Source organism: Eptesicus fuscus, chromosome 14, assembly GCF_027574615.1.
Source record: "Eptesicus fuscus isolate TK198812 chromosome 14, DD_ASM_mEF_20220401, whole genome shotgun sequence".
In the NCBI taxonomy this organism is placed as follows: domain Eukaryota; kingdom Metazoa; phylum Chordata; class Mammalia; order Chiroptera; family Vespertilionidae; genus Eptesicus; species Eptesicus fuscus.
In genome coordinates, this window is record NC_072486.1 from 48,140,944 (window position 1) to 48,162,713 (window position 21,770).

General features: G+C 41.0%; 1 protein-coding gene across 1 annotated transcript in view; it reads right to left on the reverse strand.

Moving 5' to 3' along the window:
* CNTNAP2 (contactin associated protein 2) overlaps positions 1 to 21,770 on the reverse strand; it is a 1,332,959-nt gene that overhangs the window by 159,038 nt on the left and 1,152,151 nt on the right. The window contains exon 18 of the mRNA XM_054726631.1: positions 11,861 to 12,097. Within this exon, the coding sequence (XP_054582606.1) occupies positions 11,861 to 12,097 (237 nt within the window). The remainder of the gene's footprint in view (positions 1 to 11,860; positions 12,098 to 21,770) is intronic.

Genomic DNA, 21,770 nt, shown 5'->3' on the forward strand with positions numbered 1-21,770 from the left:
CTACCCCCTGTTAAAAATTGATCTTATTCATATATCTAATTTCCTCTCCTCTGCTCCAAGCCCATACAAACTTCTCTCTTCTCTTTCTTCACTATCCCAAATTTTTTCCCTTTCTTTCTTACTTTCCCCCCCTTTTCTTAAGGTTGCTGAAAAGGATGGAAGACAAATTCAAAAACATGTGTAAGAACCAAGAGGAAATGAAGAAGAACCAAGAAAAAATGAAAAATGATGTCGCTGCAAAAAGAACTCAATAGAAAGCATCAACAGTAAACTAGAAGAAGCGGAGGACTGCATCAGGGAGCTAGAAGACAAGGTAGGAAAAAATACCCAAACAGAGAAGCATCTAGAAAAAAACTTAAAAAACAGGAGGAGAGCCTAAGGGAACTTTGGGACAACACAAAAGGAAACAACATCCATATAATTGGGGTTCCAGAAGGAGAGGAAACTGAGCAAGGAATAAAACCTGTTTGAAGAAATAATGACAGAAAACTTCCCTGATATAGGGAAGAAAAAACTCACACAAATCCAAGAAGCTCACAGAGTCTCAAACAAGATGAACCCCAAAAGACTGACACTGAGACACATTATAATTAAATTGGCAAACACCAATGACAAAGTAAGAATCTTAAAGGCTGCCAGAGAGAGACAGAAAGTTACCTACAAAGGATCTCCCATCAGACTATTGACTGATTTCTCAACAGAAACTCATTAGGCCAGAAGGGAATGGAATGAAATATACAATGTCATGCAAAGGAAGGGTCTGAATCCAAGAATACTGTACCCAGCAAGGCTATCAATCATAATTGAGGGGGAAATCAGGAGCTTCACAGACAAAAAAGGACTAAGGGAATTTATTACCACCAAACAAGCAATGCAATAAATGCTAAAGGGTCTGCTGTAAAAAGAAGAAATAGAAAGGGAAGAAGGAACACAGGCATAAAGAATAAAAATGGTGACAAACAAGTACCTATCAATAATAACATTAAATGTAAATGGATTAAATGCCCCAATAAAAAGACATAGGGTAGCTGTGTGGATAAGAAAATATGACCCATATATCTGCTGTCTACAGGAAACCTACCTCAGAACAAAGGACTCACACAGACTGATGGTGAAGGAATGGAAAAAGGTTTTTCAGGTGAATGGAATTGAAAAGAAAAAAAGCGGGGGTAGCAATATTTACATTTGACAAAATAGACCTCAAAGTGAAGGCCATAACAAGAGATAAGGAAAGCCACTTCGTAATACCAAAGGGAGCAATTCAACAAGAAGATATAACTCTGGTAAACATATATGCACCCAATACAGAAGCACCCAAATACATAAAAAAACTTCTGAAGGATATCAAGGGAGAGATTGACAGCAATACAGTCATAGTAGAGAACTTCAATACCCCACTAACACCACTGGATAAATCCTCTAAACAAAAAACCAGCAAAGAAACATCAATCCTAAATGACTCACTAGATCAGATGGAATTAATTAACATCTTCAGAACATTTCATCCCAAATCCACAGAATATACATTCTTCTCAAGTACACATGGGTTATTTTCAAAGATAGACCACATATTGGGACACAGGCAAAGTCTCTTCAAATTCAAGAAGATAGAAATCATATCAAGCATCTTCTCAGATCACAATGACATAAAACTAGAAATCAACTATAATAAAAACAATAAAAAAGCAAACATCTAGAGGCTAACTAGCATGCTATTAAACAATGACTGGGTTACCAGAGAGATCAAAGAAGAAATAAAAAAACACAACAATCCAAAATCTGTGGGACACAGAGAAAGCAGTCTTGAGAGGGAAGTTCACAGCTCTACAGGTCTATCTCAAAAAAGCAAGAAAAATGGTAGTAAATTATCTAACCCTACATCTCAAATAGTTAGAATGAGAGCAACAAGAAAATCCCAGTGTAAGCAGAAGGAAGGAAATAATAAAGGTCAGAGTGGAGATAAACGACATAGAGAACAAAAAAACAATACAAAAGATCAACAAAACCAAGAGCTGGTTCTTTGGAAGGATAAACAATATTGATGAACCTCTGGTCAGGCTCACCAAGAAGCAAAGAGAGAGGACCCAAATAAACAAAATCAGAAATGAAAGTGGTGAAGTAACAACTGATCCCACAGAAATACAAAGGATTGTTAAAAAATGCTATGAACAACTCTATTCCAACAAAATGGACAACCTAGATGAAATGGATATATTCTTAGAACAATAAAAGCTCCCAAAACTCAATCAAGAAGAATAAAAAACCTTGAATAGGCTTATAACAACCGAAGAAATTGAAGCAATGATTAAAAATCTTCCAGCAAATAAAAGCCCTGGTCCGGATGGGGGAGTTCTACCAAGCATTCAAAGAAGAACTAAAACATATGCTCCTCAGACTATTCCAAAACATTCAAGAGGAAGGCACACTCCCAAGCTCTTTCTATGAAGCCAGCATTACCCTAATCCCAAAACCAGATAAAGACACCACACAAAAAAAAAAAAAAAAAGAGAACTACAGGCCAATATCCTTGATGAACATAGATGCTAAAATCCTCCACAAAATTCTAGCAAATCGGATTCAGCATTATATTAGAAAGATCATACACCATGACCAAGTGGGATTTATTCTGGGGATGCAAGGATGGTAACAATATCCATAAATCAATAAATGTGATACATCACATAAACAAACCGAGAGACAAAAATCACATAATCATATCAATCGATGCAGAAAAAGCATTTGACAAAATCCAATACCCTTTCTTGATAAAAACTCTCAGCAAAGTGGGAATAGAGGGATCATAACTCAACATAATAAAAGCCTTATATGACAAACCTACAGCCAACATCATACTCAATGGGCAAAAACTAAACAATTTTTCCCTAAGAACAGGAACAAGACAGGGATGCTCACTTTCACCACACCTGTTTGATATAGTACTAGAAGTGCTAACAATAGTGATCAGATAAGAAGAAGAAATAAAAGGCATCCAAATTGGAAAAGAAGAAGTAAAACTGTCCTTATTCACTGATGACATGATACTATACATAGAAAATCCCAAAGACTCCATCAAAAATACCTACTAGACCTAATAAATGAATTTGGCAATGTAGCAGGATACAAAATTAACACCCAGAAATCTATGGCCTTTTTATACACCAAAAATGAACTCACACAAAGGGAAGTGAAAAAAACCCCAATCCCATTTACCATTGCACCAAAAAATTAAGATACCTAGGAATAAATTTAACTAAGGACATAAAAGACCTGTACTCAGAAAACTACAGGACATTGAAAAAAGAGATAGAAGAAGACATAAACAAATGGAAGAACATACCATGTTCATGGATTGGTAGAATCAACATCATTAAAATATCCATACTACCCAAAGCAATCTACAGATTCAATGCAATCCCCATTAAAATACCAATGGCATATTTCAAAGATCTAGAACAAACTCTCCAAAAATTCATCTGGAATAAAAAAAGACCCCGAATAGCCATAGCAATCCTGAGAAAGAAGAACAAAGTTGGAGGGATCACAATACCAGATATCAAGCTATATTACCAAGTCACGGTTCTCAAAACTGCCTGGTACTGGCACAAGAATAGACATATAGATCAATGGAACAGAACAGAGAACCCAGAAATCAATCCAAGCCATTATGCTCAATTAATATTTGACAAAGGAGGCAAGAGCATAAAATGGAGTCAAAACAGTCTCTTCAATAAATGGTGCTGGGAAATTTGGTCAGATACATGCAAAAAAAAAATGAAACTAGATCACCAACTTACACCATACACAAAAATAAACTCAAAATGGCTAAAGGACTTAAATGTAAGACAGGAAACCATAAAAATCCTACAAGACTCCATAGGTAGCAAAATAGCAGACATATGTCGTAGCAATATCTTTACAGACACAGCTCCTAGGGCAATGGAGACTAAGGAGAAAATAAACAAATGGAACTACATCAAAATAAAAAACTTCTGCACAGCAAAAGAAACTATCAACAAAACAACAAGAAAGCCTACTTCATGGGAGGACATATTTTCCCATGATATTTCGGATAAGGGTTTAATCTGCAAAATTTACAGAGAACTCATACAACTTAACAAAAGGAAGATAAATGATCCAATCAAAAAATGGGCAAAGGATCTAAATAGAACCTTTTCGAAAGAGGACATACAGAAGGCCCAGAGACATATGAAAACATGCTCAAAGTCACTAATCATCTGAGAGATGCAAATCAAAACAACAATGAGATACCATCTCACACTTGTCAGAAGGGCTATCATCAACAAATCAACAATTGACAAGTGCTGGCCAGGATGTGGAGAAAAAGGAACCCTCCTGCACTGCTGGTGGGAATGCAGACTGGTGCAGCCACTGTGGAAGACAGTATGGAGTTTCCTCCAAAAGTTAAAAATGGAACTCCCATTTGACCCAGTGATCCCACTTCTAGGAATATATCCCAAGAAACCAGAAACACCAATGAGAAAGGATATATGCACCCCTATGTTTATAGCAGCACAATTTACCATAGCTAAGATTTGGAAACAGCCTAGGTGTCCATCAGCAGATGAGTGGATTAAAAAACTGGTGCATCTACCCAATGGAATACTATGCCGCAATAAAAAAGAAGGAACTTTTACCATTTGCAACAGCATGGATGGAACTAGAGAGCATTATGCTAAGCGAAATAAGCCAGTTGGAGAAAGATAAATATCACATGATCTCACTCATAAGTGGGATATAATGATCAACATAAATTGATGAACAAGAATAGATCCAGAGACAAAGGGTAGGGGAGTGGGGGTTAGAGAGCAACCAAAGTACCTGTATGCATGTATATTAGCATAACCAATGGACACAGACACTGGGTCGGTGGGGGTTTGCCCGGGGTGGGAATGGTTGGAGGAAAAAGAAGACATATGTAAAACTTCAGACAATAAAAAAAGAAAAAAGAAAAAGAAAAAGAAAGCAGTCTTGACTGCTCTCTCACATCAGAAGAATTTCTTTGGTCAGACAGTCTATGCCCCTCGTTCCAGTCCTCATATTATATATTTGTAGTGAAAGGTCTTCTCCACTGTTAACACAAAATCATGGCTATGGTATGTGGATGTGCCATGAAATACAAAGAAATAGCTTGTTATCTCTGACCTATTGTTAGAAAGGTCCAATTCAACTCTGGCTCTGTTTTTCTGTGGAGTGTGTGTGTGTTTACTCAGCAACACAGAGAGAGCCTCGGGGAGGAAGGCAAAGGTAGAAGGGAAAATTATTCAGAACTTTTGGGACTTAGTCCTACACTCAGCCTTCATGGTGGTATGTATGGTACAGAAAGAGAGACAAATGTGTAGGATGTATTGGCCTCTTTCCATGGAATCACTAAAGTGCCATTACACACAGGACCACCACCAAGAAAAGGGTGCCATGTAGACGGGATAAAGTGCTCATGTGCAATGTGGATGGTGGTGAACAGACCCGCTTTTGGTGCAGCTGAAAATGTGAGAGATTTAAAAGTAAAATACCTTGAACAATTCATTATTTTGCTTCCTTTTATGTTCATGAAAGAAAAGAAATGTATAGAGTTTTAGCTGAAATCATGAAGATACTATGTGAGAAAAGATAGCATTATTTTTGTAAACTTCACATTATTTACAGTTGATTATTTCAAGGCTTTCTCAGGCCATTGGGGGAACGGTCACTGCCAGTTGAATCTGTGATCACGTGTCATCTTGTCCCTGAGCATCTCAGCTTTAGGGTCCACTAAGCCTTCAGCAAAGGAAAGAGTGTGGAACTGATCAGCTTTAGGTGAGGTGCTTTTATTTATATCCCTGGAGTTGGGGATTCTGAAGGTGCATGGATGTCCCTGAATTCTGAAGGTGCATGGATGTCCTGAGTTCTGAAGGTGCATGGATGTCCCTGAGTTCTGAAGGTGCATGGATGTCCCTGAATTCTGAAGGTGCATGGATGTCCTGAGTTCTGAAGGTGCATGCATGTCCCTGAGTTCTTAAGGTGCATGGATGTCCCTGAGTTCTTAGGTTGCATGGATGTCCCTGAGTTCTGAAGGTGCATGGATGTCCTGAGTTCTGAAGGTGCATGGATGTCCCTGAGTTCTGAAGGTGCATGGATGTCCCTGAGTTCTTAGGTTTCATGGATGTCCCTGAGTTCTGAAGGTGCATGGATGTCCTGAGTTCTGAAGGTGCATGGATGTCCTGAGTTCTGAAGGTGCATGGCTGTCCCTGAGTTCTGAAGGTGCATGGATGTCCTGAGTTCTTAGGTTGCATGGATGTCCCTGAGTTCTGAAGGTGCATGGATGTCCTGAGTTCTGAAGGTGCATGGATGTCCTGAGTTCTGAAGGTGCATGGATGTCCTGAGTTCTTAGGTTGCATGGATGTCCCTGAGTTCTGAAGGTGCATGGATGTCCTGAGTTCTGAAGGTGCATGCATGTCCCTGAGTTCTGAAGGTGCATGCATGTCCCTGAGTTCTGAGGATGCATGGATGTCTCTGAGTTCTTAGGATGCATGGATGTCCCTGAGTTCTGAAGGTGCATGGATGTCCCTGAGTTCTTAAGGTGCATGGATGTCCCTGAGTTCTGAAGGTGCATGGATGTCCTGAGTTCTGAAGGTGCATGGATGTCCTGAGTTCTTAGGTTGCATGGATGTCCCTGAGTTCTGAAGGTGCATGGATGTCCTGAGTTCTGAAGGTGCATGGATGTCCCTGAGTTCTGAAGGTGCATGGATGTCCCTGAGTTCTTAGGTTGCATGGATGTCCCTGAGTTCTGAAGGTGTATGGATGTCCTGAGTTCTGAAGGTGCATGGATGTCCTGAGTTCTTAGGTTGCATGGATGTCCTGAGTTCTGAAGGTGCATGGATGTCCTGAGTTCTGAAGGTGCATGGATGTCCTGAGTTCTGAAGGTGCATGGATGTCCTGAGTTCTGAAGTTGCATGGATGTCCCTGAGTTCTGAAGGTGCATGGCTATCCCTGAGTTCTGAAGGTGCATGGATGTCCCTGAGTTCTGAAGGTGCATGGCTGTCCCTGAGTTCTGAAGGTGCATGCATGTCCCTGAGTTCTGAAGGTGCATGCATGTCCCTGAGTTCTGAAGGTGCATGGATGTCCTGAGTTCTTAGGATGCATGGATGTCCCTGAGTTCTGAAGGTGCATGGATGTCCCTGAGTTCTGAGGATGCATGGATGTCCCTGAGTTCTTAGGATGCATGGATGTCCCTGAGTTCTGAGGATGCATGGATGTCCCTGAGTTCTGAGGATACATGGATGTCCCTGAGTTCTTAGGATGCATGGATGTCCCCGAGTTCTGAAGGTGCATGGATGTCCCTGAGTTCTTAAACCCACAGGGATTGGAACCCAGAGTTGACATCCACCGAGTCTTCCTGAAGACATTTTCCGTCTTTAATGGAGATAAAGGTGAAAGGTAAGAGAAGCTCTCTAGGTGTCAGACACATCCGAATCTGGAGCAGGCTGCCCCATGTGCTATCGAGTCTTCTATCAAGCACAACTTGGCTCCCACCCAGTGACTGTGTCATGAAAGGTATGCGATCCTGGTGTGCACATGGCAGAGAAAACACCAGGCTTGGATTCAGGGCCTTAGGGTTCCAATTCCAATCTGTCATTGACCAGCCATGTGTCTTCAGATAATAACCTTTTAGAAGTCTCAGTTCCTTCATTTTCAAAAATCAGAGTACTAACACCTACATCTCAAAACTGCTGTGATGAATAAATAAGGTAAGCTATTGTGAATATACTTAGTTTAGTGTCTGGCATAAAAGGAGGTGTTCAGTAAAATGTCATTTCAACCATGAGATACTTTGATTTTCTGACAAAAAGAGCTTCACAAATCCTTAACAATTCAAGAGTAATTGAAGAATTGTTGAAATAAGTAACCCAATGACATTTGAATGTTAGGGCAAAAGCTGAAAGTCTGAACAATGACTAATTCATTATAGGAATAGAAATAAAACTGCTTGAAATATTCCTTGCTATTTTTAAAGACGTTATGAAGTATGGTAATAACCACATGTGGCTTATGATTCTGTAGGCACTTTACAAAGTCACATGAGATAACATTTTCCCTTATTGAACAGGAGGGAGGGGCTATAAACTTGTTTGAAATTTACAACTTGGTCTACTGTTTTAATTTGATTTGTTGGACTTCATTTATATTTTTAACTGAATTTACAAGATTCCATTTTAAGAGACATTTATTAAGGAATTATAAAAGGCAACAGGTTAAAACAGACCTACTTAAAAGGGATTAAATTAGATTACTTCAATTAGTAAAGTTTTAGAAAGAATTTTACTTAAAACCTTATTAATCTCTGATTCTAAAAACTAAGAAGTGACTAGCACTGGACTTGTGCAAATATTTGGGTTACGTTCAGATTAAAGAAGAGAAATACCTGAACTTATCAATGGGAACTGGAGTTATCATCCTTAATGTGGGAGTGGGAGGGGAAGAGAGACCATTATCCACTTGAAGAAAGGGGAAAATTATAGATGAGGTTTCTAGAATAGAGCAGTCACTTTTTATTTCTTGAAACTCTTTAAGTATTCAAGGAACCAATATGATTTTCTAAAGACCTCAATAATAACCCCATGAGGATGCTTCCAACTCCACCCTGACTTAATCTCAAGGGTGCTTGCTGCATAAATGGTGTTCCATAAATGGTGTTCCGGGCCAAAAGAGTCATGGTGATTCCATGACACAGAATGGATTTAACCAGGGCCGCAGCGTTCACCTGCTGGACTACTATGATTGCAGCAGCAGGCCACAAAATAGTGTAGCTCTGAGGTCTGCAGGCTAGGCTGAACTTTGAATCATTGAGCTTCTAGATCTAGACCAGTGATGGGCAACCTTTTGAGCTTGGTGTGTCAAACTTCACCAAAAAACTGAGCATAACTCGGGTAGTGTGTCACTTTCAGGAAAAAACATTATTTCGCAAATGTTTCATCCTCAGCACGCGGCCGCCTCAGTGGCCGCGTGTCATCAGAAATGGCTACACGTGTCAGTGCTGACAGCGTGTCATAGGTTCGCCATCACTGATCTAGACAATGCACGTCACTGCTATACAGAGATGTTGGGCAAGTGCTCATGTAAATAGGGGGCAGGCAGAGCTCTCTGCTATCAGTTATGGCAACACTACCAATGTGGACAGAAAAGTTCTGAGCACTGTTTCTGGTGGCTCTGAAAAATATTTTTGATTTTTAGAAAGAGAGGAAGGGAGAGGGAGAGAAAGAAAGAAACATCAATGTGAGAGCAAAACATCAATTGACTGCCTGCTGAATGCCCCCCACTGGGGATCATCAACCCAGGCATGTGCTCAGACTGGGAATCGAAGAGGCAACCCTTTGGTGCATGGGACAATGCCCAACCAACTGAGCCAGACCATCCAGGGTTCCTGGTAGCTTTTGAATGGCAACATACTGTGCTTTGCAGGACTCTCACTAAAGAGATCCTCTACTCCAGGACACAAGACTCAGAGAGGAAGGGAGAGGGAGAGAGAGATAGAAACATCAATGATGAGAGTCTTGATCAGATGCCTCCTGCATGCCCCCTACTGGGGATCAAGCCCACAGTCCGGGCATGTGCCCTTGACCAGAATCGAACCCAGGACCCTTTAGTCCCCAGGCCGACGCTCTATCCACTGATCCAAACCGGCCAGGGCATTTTCTCAGTTTGCTTCTGTGTGTGATTTTGTATAAACAAATCAGGCTGTATGTGGTGTTAGGACCTGCTTTATTCACTTAGCTAAATACTGTGAACATTAACTCCACATTCAGAGGCACAGACTTGTGCTATCAAAGGAAGGCCTGCCAAGGACTTTCATGAGCTCTTTTGTTGGTGGGTGACTATGGCTGCTCTTTCTAGAAGCCAAGCTATTTGCTGCAGCCCCACTGTGAGGGTGTGGTCCTAGAAGTTGCTGTGTAAACACCAGGATACCTGAGAGGTGTGGCCCAGAACAGAGGGGTACGTGGCTAGAGGTTTGAGAGGGAAGATCCCTGTCCATGAGCGAGCTTGCCTTACTGCAGACAACACTTTCCCAGGAGGCGGCAAGATTCCTCTGACCAGCAACACCATCATTCTCCCAAGTCAAGAAGAAACTTGTCTGGACTCAGAAGCATGCCCACAAATACTTTCCAAATATGTTCTGCAGTTTTTAATTTTAAATTTTTTTGGCTCTAGCCACGAATTGAGTCAAATGTAAACGCCTTCAGCTAAACAGACACTAAGAATACTTAGGTGTCTTTTGTGTAAACCCTTTGAGAAAAGGTCAAAGGACACCCACAGGCTTCATTTGACTTTACCTCCAATATGGGCAAAGCTGCCTTTCTTATTTGTGAATATTGCCTATTAACCCCAGAGGTTTTGTATGAACTACCATGTATAACCTAACTCTCCAAAAACAAGGGGCCTGCAATTTTCTTTTAATGGGTACTCATGAGTGAAATCTCTCAGGCATTAGTGCTCACTTGACTGTATTCAGACATCACTTTGGCAATGGAATGACTGCATTAAATTAGCATGAAGCACAACGGATATTAACTGCAAGACTGTCATTTCTACAATTGCAAAATTAATGTGTTCTGCAAACCCGTCCCATTGTGTGCCACAGGAAAATCATGAAACCATGTGGTCCTGAGCAGAAAGACGCCCTGGAGTCACCCCACTAATGTGCAGTGGCATTATTCAGCGGTGGTGTTCCTTCCCGCCTCAGCTGTGGTCTCGTGCTCATTCTTCAAGCCCTGTTTGACCTCATCTGTATGCTCATATGACAGCACCTCCAGACAGTAGCCTGGATGTACAGAGAACGTTGTGGAATAATTCCTCCTTCTGGGTGGTATCATGTGTGAATAATGCCAACACAATCACCCTGTATGTATTTCCAAGAGTATGAATAGGCTGCTTATGTAAAGCTTCTTATGAAGAGACATACCAACCATGTGCAGAAAATGTTACCCAAAGGCTGCACATTCATTTAGAAAGAGAAGAGAGATTCACATGCATTTCAGGTGTAGCTCAGGAAGGGGGCCAGCCTGCTTCTCTCCAGCCCTCTTGCTTACTTATGGGAAGGGAATGCAGCCCAGGTTGCATTCAGTTGAGTGAATTTTTTCTGGTCACACAGGACCCCAAGGTGTATGACAACATGCATGTGCACCAGACTCCTAGAGTCTGCTGACTGGCTCTGCAGACTTTCCTGGGGATAAAAGAAATCACTCAAGACTGAAAATAAAAGTAATAACAGAGGCTCTGAGCTGAATAATTAGATATGGTCTCTCAGGTTTCCTGCAGTATAACTGAGGCTGAGAACTACCCACAGAGGATCCTGTGTAAGAGTCACAATGATGACAATGACAGTAACCAGACAAATGGGCTTTCTTGGAAGTCCAGCTTGAATCCAGTCTCTTAGCAACCAGAGGTGAGGGTGGGATGGGTGTCAAGACCCTGGGTTGCATTCACTGAATCCTTTGGCAACCCATCCATCCAGTGTGTTGACCCCTCTGATGTCTCTAAGCGGGAGCGTCAGGCCTGAGTCCCCTTTCAGAGGCCACTTACTCTGTCACTCAGCGTTAAGGTGTGACATAGCTATTTGCTTGGTAATATAGTCAGCGCACAGTTTGTTGGAATTTGGGGGAAATTCTACACCTCACTCAAAGCATCTCTTATGTCATCATATTAGACATCAGATTAGGGACTGATGGAGACTCCCTACCTAAGGTGGGAGAAGAATTCTGGACATTTTGAGAATAAAGGTGCGCTTTGTACAGCTGAGAAATCATTATGCAGATGATTTAGGCTTAAAGAGATGTGTAAACATGACCGGAAACTGGTTCTGCCTTACCTTTGTTGCAAAATGTTCCATCATAGGCCGTGTTGGAGCAGTCACAGGAGTAACCATGATATTTCTCTATGCATTTGCCTCCATTCTCACAGTTAGCCCCATAACTGGTGCAGTGGCCCGAGCACCCGGATTTGAACCCGGAAGTGACCTTTGCTCTTTCCTCCAGATCCAGGGTCACCCCATTCATCCTCAGGGAGCGGATGCAGCCCAGGAAGCCCTGCTGACCTCCAGCACCACCTGGGAATGACAGAAGGCATGCAGCTCAGATGGAGGAACCTCTGCTATAGCTGTTTTCATTCATCGTGCCTTGAACAATTGTGGAAGGAGATGAGATGGCCAAGCGCAGCTAGCATGCTCATTTTCCTTCTTTTTTAAAAATATTTTTATTGATTTCATAGAGGAATGGAGAGGGAGAGAGAGATAGAAACATCAATGGTGAGAGAGAATCGGTTGGCTGACTCCTGCACGCCCCACACTGGGGATTGAGCCCGAAACCCAGGCATGTGCCCTGACCAGGAATGGAACCATGACCTCCTGGTTCATAGGTCGATGTGCAACCACTGAGTCAAGCCACCCAGGCTGGCATGCTCACTTTCAAATGGGTCTTGCTTAATAGAGAAAGAAGATGCTTTCTTCCCTAAAGCTATAATGCCTAATTAAAAGAGACTGTCTTCTGAGATACAATCATTTGGCTACAGAAATAAAATGTTTGGAGATACACAAAAAATATATAAGCTGTTTTGGAAGTCTTATCTAGATTCCTATAGAAAAGAAGTTTATAGAAATCTCTGGGTTTTTTGCTCTTTAATCTCATGTCCTTCAGTTCCACTATCTATTGACAGAAATATACAAAGGCAGAGAGACATGAGTATATTAACGTAGCTATGAAGTCAATTAGTTGGAAGGGATAAGTCCATTTGAAAAGTGGTTGTCTCATGGAATGCTTTGCTTCGGAGTTCACGGTAAGGATTTCCAGGTCCTTGTCTAGAGTGGTTGGAAGTTGGAATTAATAATTTTTCACAAAAGTCAACCACACCACATTTATTACCAGGTCAGGTCAAATTTCATTGCTTTTGTCTAAATGTCACTGCAAGACATACAGCACAAAGAGCAAGTTCATTGTGATTTTTGGAGTAAGTTACAGAGTTAGACGGAGGTCCATGAGCATGAAAATATTAAAATATTCCTAACCAATTTCATAGAAGGATTTGTTGGAGCATTTTATCAAGGTGGGTTTAATTGTGTCTGTAATGACTTTAGCTATGCTTTTTTTTTTTTTTTTTAAAGCAGTTGGTACAAAGGGAGGAACTCAAGTCTGTATTTTAGAATAACAACTTTTCTGGACATTAAATAAACTGAATTGTAGTTAAAATTATTAAACAAAATATGTGATGAGATTTTGAAAAAAGATACTGTTAATGAAATAAAAGTTACACTTTTATTGGAGGCTGTGTAGTAGGTTCTCTCCCACATGCCTTATATATGTTAATCACCTGGTTCTCACAATGCCAGGTAGGCATTATTATCACTACAGCCATTGTACAGATGAGAAAACTGAGGCTTAGAGAAATTCATAAGTTTACTCAAGGACTCAAAGCTCCAAAGTGGCCACGTTGTGTTGGATCTGCCTTATTCTTTTGTCTACGGTCTTAAACTCTGTTCGGTATTGACCATCTGATGCAGAAGAAGAGAGTTAGGGTCAGTGCCCATAGATGTCCATATGTTTTGGAGGTTTTCAAAGATGGAGTGGTCTGTAGGACTGTGACAGTTAGGGAAGGTTGGTAGTTGGGGGTTTGATTCCCATCACTTGTTCTATATGTTGAGAAAAAGTGTACAATGTGGCAGACTCAGCAGACAGGGCCTTAGCCGCAGAGACGGATTAGCATTTTCTTGGACCTGAAAATCCTTGGCCATGAAATGACAAACAAAGCACTCTATTATCTTTATAAACCCAAGGCCAGCATTCTCTCACTGGGTAGTTCATAGATTTGAATAATGATTCTCCAGGAATTATTTATTAAAGAAAATATTTGAAGACTGGATTAATTGAAGGGAGTCCAATGCCCTTTTTGATCAAAGCTATGGGATAGTAGATGACAAAGAAGTTATAAGAACAACCACTTGGAAGGACTTCTCATTTTGCAATCGGCTGGTCAGCTCAGCCCCACACCTCTGTGCTGCAGAGAATTGGGGCCTTTGCCATGATTTGGAAGAATTTCAATCAATTAGTCACCTTTTATGTGTTAAATTTTTAATTTGGCTTCTATAATTTTAGCCCCTATGGGTTTTATTTTTGAAATGAGGGTTTCCCAAGGGCTTTTTGTCCAATTAAGGCTTTGCCATTTAAATTTTCACCACTACATCCTATCAAAATATGCTAAAATTTAAAAATCCTTGTTTTTAGATATCGCCCTCTCTTTCCCCCTTATTACAAATGTAACAGTTTTTCACTGTGGAAATTGTAAACATACTGATAAGTGAAATGAAAAAGAGAATCTGTAATGCTACTCAGATATAACTTTCACTTTAACAAATAGCCTTTTCTACTTTTATTTATGAGCTTACACATGTGTAAAAAATAAGGCAAAGGAAGAAATGCAATCATGATATACACATTGTTTTGATATATGCTTTTTTGCACTCAATATATCACAAAACATTTTCTAAGCAATGTGCAACTAGAACATCTTGTTTAAGCCTGCACAGTAGCTCGCCTGCACAGTTTGCTCTTCCACAACCATTGGACTACCAACCAATTTCCATTTTATATGATACTGTAATGAATATCCCTATAAGAACCTTTGTACACTTGTCCAGTTTTTACTTAGAATTAAATCTTATAGTTATGTAATTGCTGGGCACAAGGGTATATACATTTTACTTTCATTATTATCATTTTTTTAATATTCACCCAAGGATAATTTTTTCCATTGATTTTCAGAGAGAGTGGAAAGTGGGGGTAGAGAGAGAGAGGAGAAAGAGAGGAGAGAGATAGAAATATCAAAGTGAGAGAGACACATTTATTGGTTGCCTCCTGCACATGCTCTGACAGGGAGCTGGGGATTGAACTTACAACCCAGGGGGATGTGCCCTTGACCAGGAATTGAACCCTTGACCTTTCAGTGGGCAGGCTGACACTCTAACCACTGAGCAATCCCGGCCAGAGCTACATCTTTAAAGGCATTGGAAATATATTTTCCTCTAAGAATAAGTTAATAATTTGTATTTCACCCACAGAGTATGATATGCCCACCTTCTTCACACCAAGTCTAATATTAGGCAGGAGCCTTTTGAATTTATAGGTTGAGGGGAAAAGAGTTCATTGCTTCAAATACTGTGATTTGGATGATTTTTGTGTGTTACCAATTCTTATATTTTGTTTCTTCTTGGGGGGAAGGAGAAGTCCTATTTCTTATTCATTTATAATCATACTAGTGGCCCAGTGCACGAAATTCGTGCACATTAAAAGGGAATTAATTAGAGGAAATATTTTAATATCGCGATTTGCCCTTTCTCTATAATAGAAGTGTCAGAGATGAAAGAAAATTAGTAAAATGTATGTGAAAATCTTCCTCTTGTCAGAGTCTGGGGTGCGCCACGGGACCCAGAGTCAAGTCCCTCGCACCTCGAAATCGTGCGAGACCCAGACCTGGCCGGCCCCACCCCCAATGGGCGAGATCCAGACCCAGCTGGCCCCAACCCCGTCAAGTCCTGCCAGGTGAGGGGTGCAGCCTCAGGTCTCCCGTCAAGCCTCACTGGGTGGGGGGTGCAGCCTCAGGTCCCCTGTCAAGCCCCACTGGGCAGGGGGTATAGCCTCAGGTCTCCCGGTGCACGCCAGGCGGGGGGCACAGCCTCAATTCCCCTGGGACACCCCCAGGTCCCCTGGCCTGGTGCCAGGGTGGGGAATGTGGCCTCAGGTCCCCCAGCCCAGGGCGAAGGGCGCACCTTGAGGTCCCCCATCAAGCCCAACTGGGTAGGTGGCATGACCAGAGGTCCCCCGCCCCGGCCTGGCGCCATGCTGATCGCTCATTACGGGAACCCCGCCTCTGCTGTGGGCGCAGTCATCTTGTGATTGCGTGAGGGTTAATTTGCATATTACCTCTTTATTATATTGGAAGATTTTGGGCTGTAACTCTTTGTTGTAAATGTGATAACTACCTTCTTCCAGTTGTGCCTGTTAATACATATATAATGTTTCTTTTTCCCTTTGAAAGTTTTGAATGTTTATGTAGTTACATCCATCTATTTTATGTGTATGATTTCTGCCTTTGGTATTAGACTTAGAACAAACTTCTCAAATCCAAAATAATATAATTATTCAACTATATTTTCTTCCAGCACTTTAATGATCTTATTTCTCTTAACATTCTATTCTTTCAATCTATCTGGGATGTATTTAATTAGGAAATTATTCATTTTATTGGGTCTCAGTAATAGTTGAGAGTTTGAAGAAGAGATTGTTAAAAGACTCTAAGTAACTGTTAATATGACAAAAAAAATCAGAGATTAAAAAAGGGCCAATTGGCAGAGCAAATAAAAATTAGATCATAATTTTATTCTTATTAAGGCAAATACTTAGATATTTCATGTATGTAGGCCTCATTCCATAAAGGGTTAGAGGGGGCAGCCTTGTCTGTTTCTCTGCCTCTCTGCCTTTGACCAGAGAGCTGGTCCTGGGTCTTTCTGAGCTTTTGCATTTGTCAGTCTTTCTTCCTGCCTCTTTCTCCCAATCAGGACTGTTCATTGTTTTGGGTTAGCTGTGTGGCTTTCATCAAACCTCTTAGTCTCTTCTCAGCATCAATTTTTCCTATCCATAAAAAAGGAGGTTGAACTAGGTGATGTCTCTGATTCCTTCCAGCTCTAAGTTGCTCTGTGATGTACAACCTCTCCCTCTGTACTTATATGTCTCCATCTCTATATTTGAGTAAATTACTCTCAATTTGCCCTAAATTTCCTCCTCTCCCTTTTCCTTCATTGCACTGCTGCCTGACTTCCCTTCTTCCTTCTCTTAACTGACCATAACAGATGACTGTAGTCTAATTTGTATTTGTTGCCTCCATTAAATAAAGTTTTGTACTCTCTCTTTTTAATTTATAAAGCAGATAAGTGGGATGTCATTTCTCTTGAAAGAAAAACTGAATAAATGATGCTCTTTTCTTATTTAGATGGCCTCTGATTTATTAAACTGGTCAGTGAGCTGGAAAGTACTTTAACTAATTTAGTCCATATGAAGAAAAATTTTTTGTGCTGAAAATGGTCATTATATATTATGCAAAAGATGTTAATGCACTAGAACTCCTGATAATTATTTGAGTTTAACTCATGTGCTCTACAGAAATCTTTCTTGATGACAAATGTCCTAAGTTTAAATTGTAGGTCTGCAAGCAAAAATGCTACTTAACCTTTGTTGATTAGAAAATCAACACATTGTCATTAGAGAGAGCCCATCACACAAGGGCTTCACAGACATTTGTCAGAGTGAGACCTGTGATAATTATGTAAAGTGAGATTGGGTTTAATTTGTAAATCATTTTTCATGGGAAATGCTATGCAAGTATTGCAATTACAGATTAATTATGAAAATTCTGTAACTACCCATAATGAATGATACACCATCAAGTGCACAGGAGATTGCACAGGAGATTGAGGCAACATAATCAGGTATTAAATTAAACAAAAGGGCAAAATCATGACCCAAAGGAATTTTTTCTTTCGTCACTGATGTTTCTCTCTCCCTCCCTTCCTCTTTGAGATCAATAAAAATATATTAAAAAAACACAAAGCTGAGTGAAAGGATAAGACACAGAATGAGAGCTGTAGTACAATAAAGTATGACACAAAAAGGCAATACTATGAATTTTCTAGAACATACATATATTTGAACAAATATATAACAGACATACATAAAATACACTCAGTTGGGTACCAGCAATGTTGAGAGAATGGAATTCAGAATGGTGGAAAAAGAGGAAAAATAGTAAAGTGACATTAAAATGAATAAGGGACACTGTAGGATATGCCAATAGGACCATGAAATGAAGAGTGAGTCCTATGCAATGCTAACCGGCACCCCCCAGCCCCCCCACCTGCTGGGCCTGGGGAGCATTTAGTGCAAAACAACTATTTATTTGAGCTAATAAAAGTGGATCCTCTCCTCTCACTCTCTTGGAGCATCACAGGACAGACTATAGGGCTGTGAGTTCCCATCCCTTTCTCAATATCTGTGTCACTAAGGCTAATTTCCTTTTTTACAATCTTATTCTGTGTGACAGGTGCCATTTATTATCATAAAGTTTTTAGTTCAGTACTTAATGAAAAAGTAAGAAATCTATATGGGAAATTATTATTATTTTTATTAATCCTCACCCAAGCATATTTTATTGATTTTTTAAAGAGAGTGGAAGTGAGGGGAAGATCTATATCTATATCTATATCTATATCTATTTATATCTATTTTTTTTTTTTTTTGAGAGAGAAACATCGATGTGAGAGAGACATTTTAATTGATTGCCTCCTGCATGCACCCCAACCAAGGCTGCGGATTGAACTTGCAACCCTCGTACATGCCCATATGGGAAACTATTTAATAAATTTGTTGAAAAAATTTTCCCATATTGATTGCAAAATTAAAATGTCTTCTCTAGATCAGATCATTCCAATTGCCAGGAGAAAACTGGTGTGGAAGGCCACAGAGTCCCTGCAGCCGTGCTCTTGGGGAAGGCGGCTATTTTACACAGAAGGTGGACAGCAGGATTAGCTCCTTTCTTAGATTTGAAATCTCTCTCTAAATGTTTTGACACATATAACCCCTGCCTTAGAAAAGCCCCTATGGAAATAGTTAATTAGCAGACTATGTTTTAGTTAAAGGCTCAAAAAGGTTAAAAGTACACTGTCAATTTGATTATGTTGGAAGTATATATCTTAAAAAAGGTAAAAATTAGCTCTATCATAACTTCTTTAATATGTTAAAACTCAAACTGTAAAATAGACAGCTGGAATTACAAAAGTTAATTAGTTTTGACCGTTAAAGGGCAAAGGGTAGGAAAAACATATGGTGAGTCTTCGTGGGGAAGGCCATCCTTCACCTGAGGTAGGGGAGGGTCTTCCCACTGAGAAGAGAGCTGCTCACTCAGCATGGCCTCCTGCAGAGGCTGGAGGCAGAGGTCAGGTTGAGAAGTGAATGAAGCTGGTAACCTGTGACCCTCAGTGAAGGAACAGGCATTCACAGAGCAGCTTCTGCAGTTTGTCTGCATCTTTGCTTTGTAGATAGTTCATTGATTTATTCTAGTGATTTCTTTAATCTAGCAAATCATTTTCTCTTCTTTCTGTACTTGGGCAGGTGTTTCCAGGCATGAGATCACTCCCTGCCTGTGTCTGGGTGGGGAGCCAGAGCACCAGTTATAAGGGTCAGGGCAGAAACTACATTAGAGTCCCAGCCACCATCTCACTGCTGCCAAACAGGAGCAACCTCAATTTCAGGGAGGGAGACTGACTACTAGATCTAGGGTCCAGACTGCTCTAAGAAGCTGTCTTTCATAACAGTCTGACTTTCTCTGTGGCTTTTTTCAGGCTTTTGTCATGCCTGATTTCAGTCTGTGGCACCTAGCAAAAAGATGGAAAATACCACATTTTGAGAGAAGAATTTTGGAGACAGTTTATAAGGAAAAATACCTTCTTTCTTTGCAGATGGGATGAACTAAGTTTAAATATAACTATTAACTCAAAGAAGTAACAAAAAATACATATTTCACTTATTCATTCACTCGAGGACTCCCTCAGCAAATAGTCATTGGACAAGCACCATAGCCTTATTCTAGATCAGTGATGGCGAACCTATGACACGCGTGTCAGCACTGACACACGTAGCCATTTCTGATGACACGCGGCCACTGAGGCGGCCGCATGCCGAGGATGAAACATTTGTGAAATAATGTTTTTTCCTCAAAGTGACACACTACCCGAGTTATGCTCAGTGTTTTGGTGAAGTTTGACACACCAAGCTCAAAAGGTTGCCCATCACTGTTCTAGATCTTGGATGTCATGTAGCTTACCTTCTAAGGGTGGTGGGAGCAAAAACATAAATGAAAAGATTACAAGTTGTAAGGAAATGCATAATGGTAAATGACTCTAGACAGAGTGGTCAGAGAAGGCCTCTCTGATGAGGTACCAAAGCAGAGATGAGTGATGTGAAGGAGTCAGTTAGCTGTGTCAATGTCTAGGGAGGTATTTCAGGCAGAGGGAACAGCCAGTGCAAATGCTTGCTCTAAAGCAGGAGAAAGCTTGGGGTATTCGAGGGACATCTCAAGACTCTGGAGACCAGTTAGGTGACTAGTAAGGATATCAGTTAAGAGATTAGTTAGGAGACTAGATAAGAGACTAGGTAGGAGACCAATTAGGAGACTAGTTAGGTGACTAATTGCAGTAGTCCAAGTAAGCAGCATGTGGCCTTGACCGGGGTGGGACCTGTGTCAGCAGAGCAGAGGGTATGCATCTGGGGCTCAGTCTGGAAGTAGAATCACAAACTTAGTATTGATGGGCAGTAATGAAGGAAAGAGAGGATGTTAAAGGTAACCTCAAATTTTGGGCTCTGTGAAAATGGGTGTCAATGAGCTCCCCTGCTCCCCATTAGCCCTCATGAAGACACTCCTTCTACTCTGAGTCACCAACTGGGCCTCCCGCACAGCACAGAAGATCCTGAAAGATTGAGAATTAATTTTTCGGCTGCTTTGGGCTGACATCTTGCACAGAAGCATGGCTCCCTTACCCCCAGGGCAATTTGGAAGATGTCTGAGCTAAATGAGTTGAGCCTGGACATTTCTCATTAGTTAAGAGGACCTAACCTTCTCTCTCTATGAGCCACTTAGGAGCTTGACTCCTTCCTGAGGCTTTCTCTCAGCTCTCTTGAACTCTGACCTCCTCCTTAAACTAACCCAAGAACAGTTACATGCTCTGGCCTGGCTGAAGCTGACTGCAAATTCACCTTTCCATCAGCCATCTGCCCTGCATAGTCCTGTCTTCTATGGCTCATGCTTGCCAACTCTCTGGCCAGCTCCTAGGCTGGCCATGGGGCTCCAGGCCTCACAGCCCAGCCACCATAATCAGTGGCCAGAGCCCTGAACTCCCTGGCAGGTCTCTGTGCTATAAAGGGCTTTGGCTCAATCCAGCCCGGTATTGTTCATGTTTAGATAATGACTTTTGAGCATCTCTGCTGCTCTCCAAACACAAGGAAAAATCTGGGCTGGGGCTGCCCCAGGCTGCCACCCTGAGCATAGTTCTGGGTCTATGGGCTGGCTGAGGCTACAGGCAACCATGGAGGAAGTGAACGTTACATGGAAGAAGAAGAAAGCTGAGAGTAAAGGTAAAATATAGAGAAGTGACTCAATGCATACTGACAATGCCAGGAACTCTCTGCACTGATTCCCATGGATTGTCTCATTGCATCCTGAGACGCAGAAACTGTGTCTCTTTTTAACACAGAAATATTAAGAAACCTTTCAGTGGTCTCTCAGCTAGGAAGTGGCGGGTGCAGGTGGGATTCAAAGCCTACAATGTCAACCACGTGACACTGTGGAAAGAACTGCTTGGCAGCTCAGGCCTTTTTAACCATTTCTAAACACATAATCATAAATGGTTAAAATCGGAAGAAATTTTGGGAACCAAATAATCCAAATGCTTTATTAGGCAGATGAAAAAAAAAAAAAAAGATTCAAAAGGTAAAGTGATAATACTCGGTCAACCTGATACTTCTTATTGGAGTAGAACTGAGAACAACTCAAGTTGTCTGAATCCCTACTGAAAACAGTCTCAGGATAACTGACTCCATGATTTCAGTTGTGAACTTAATTTTTTTTTTTTTCTGGCAACAAACACCTCGCCACACTTCCCATGGAGTGGGTTTCTGTTTTAAAAA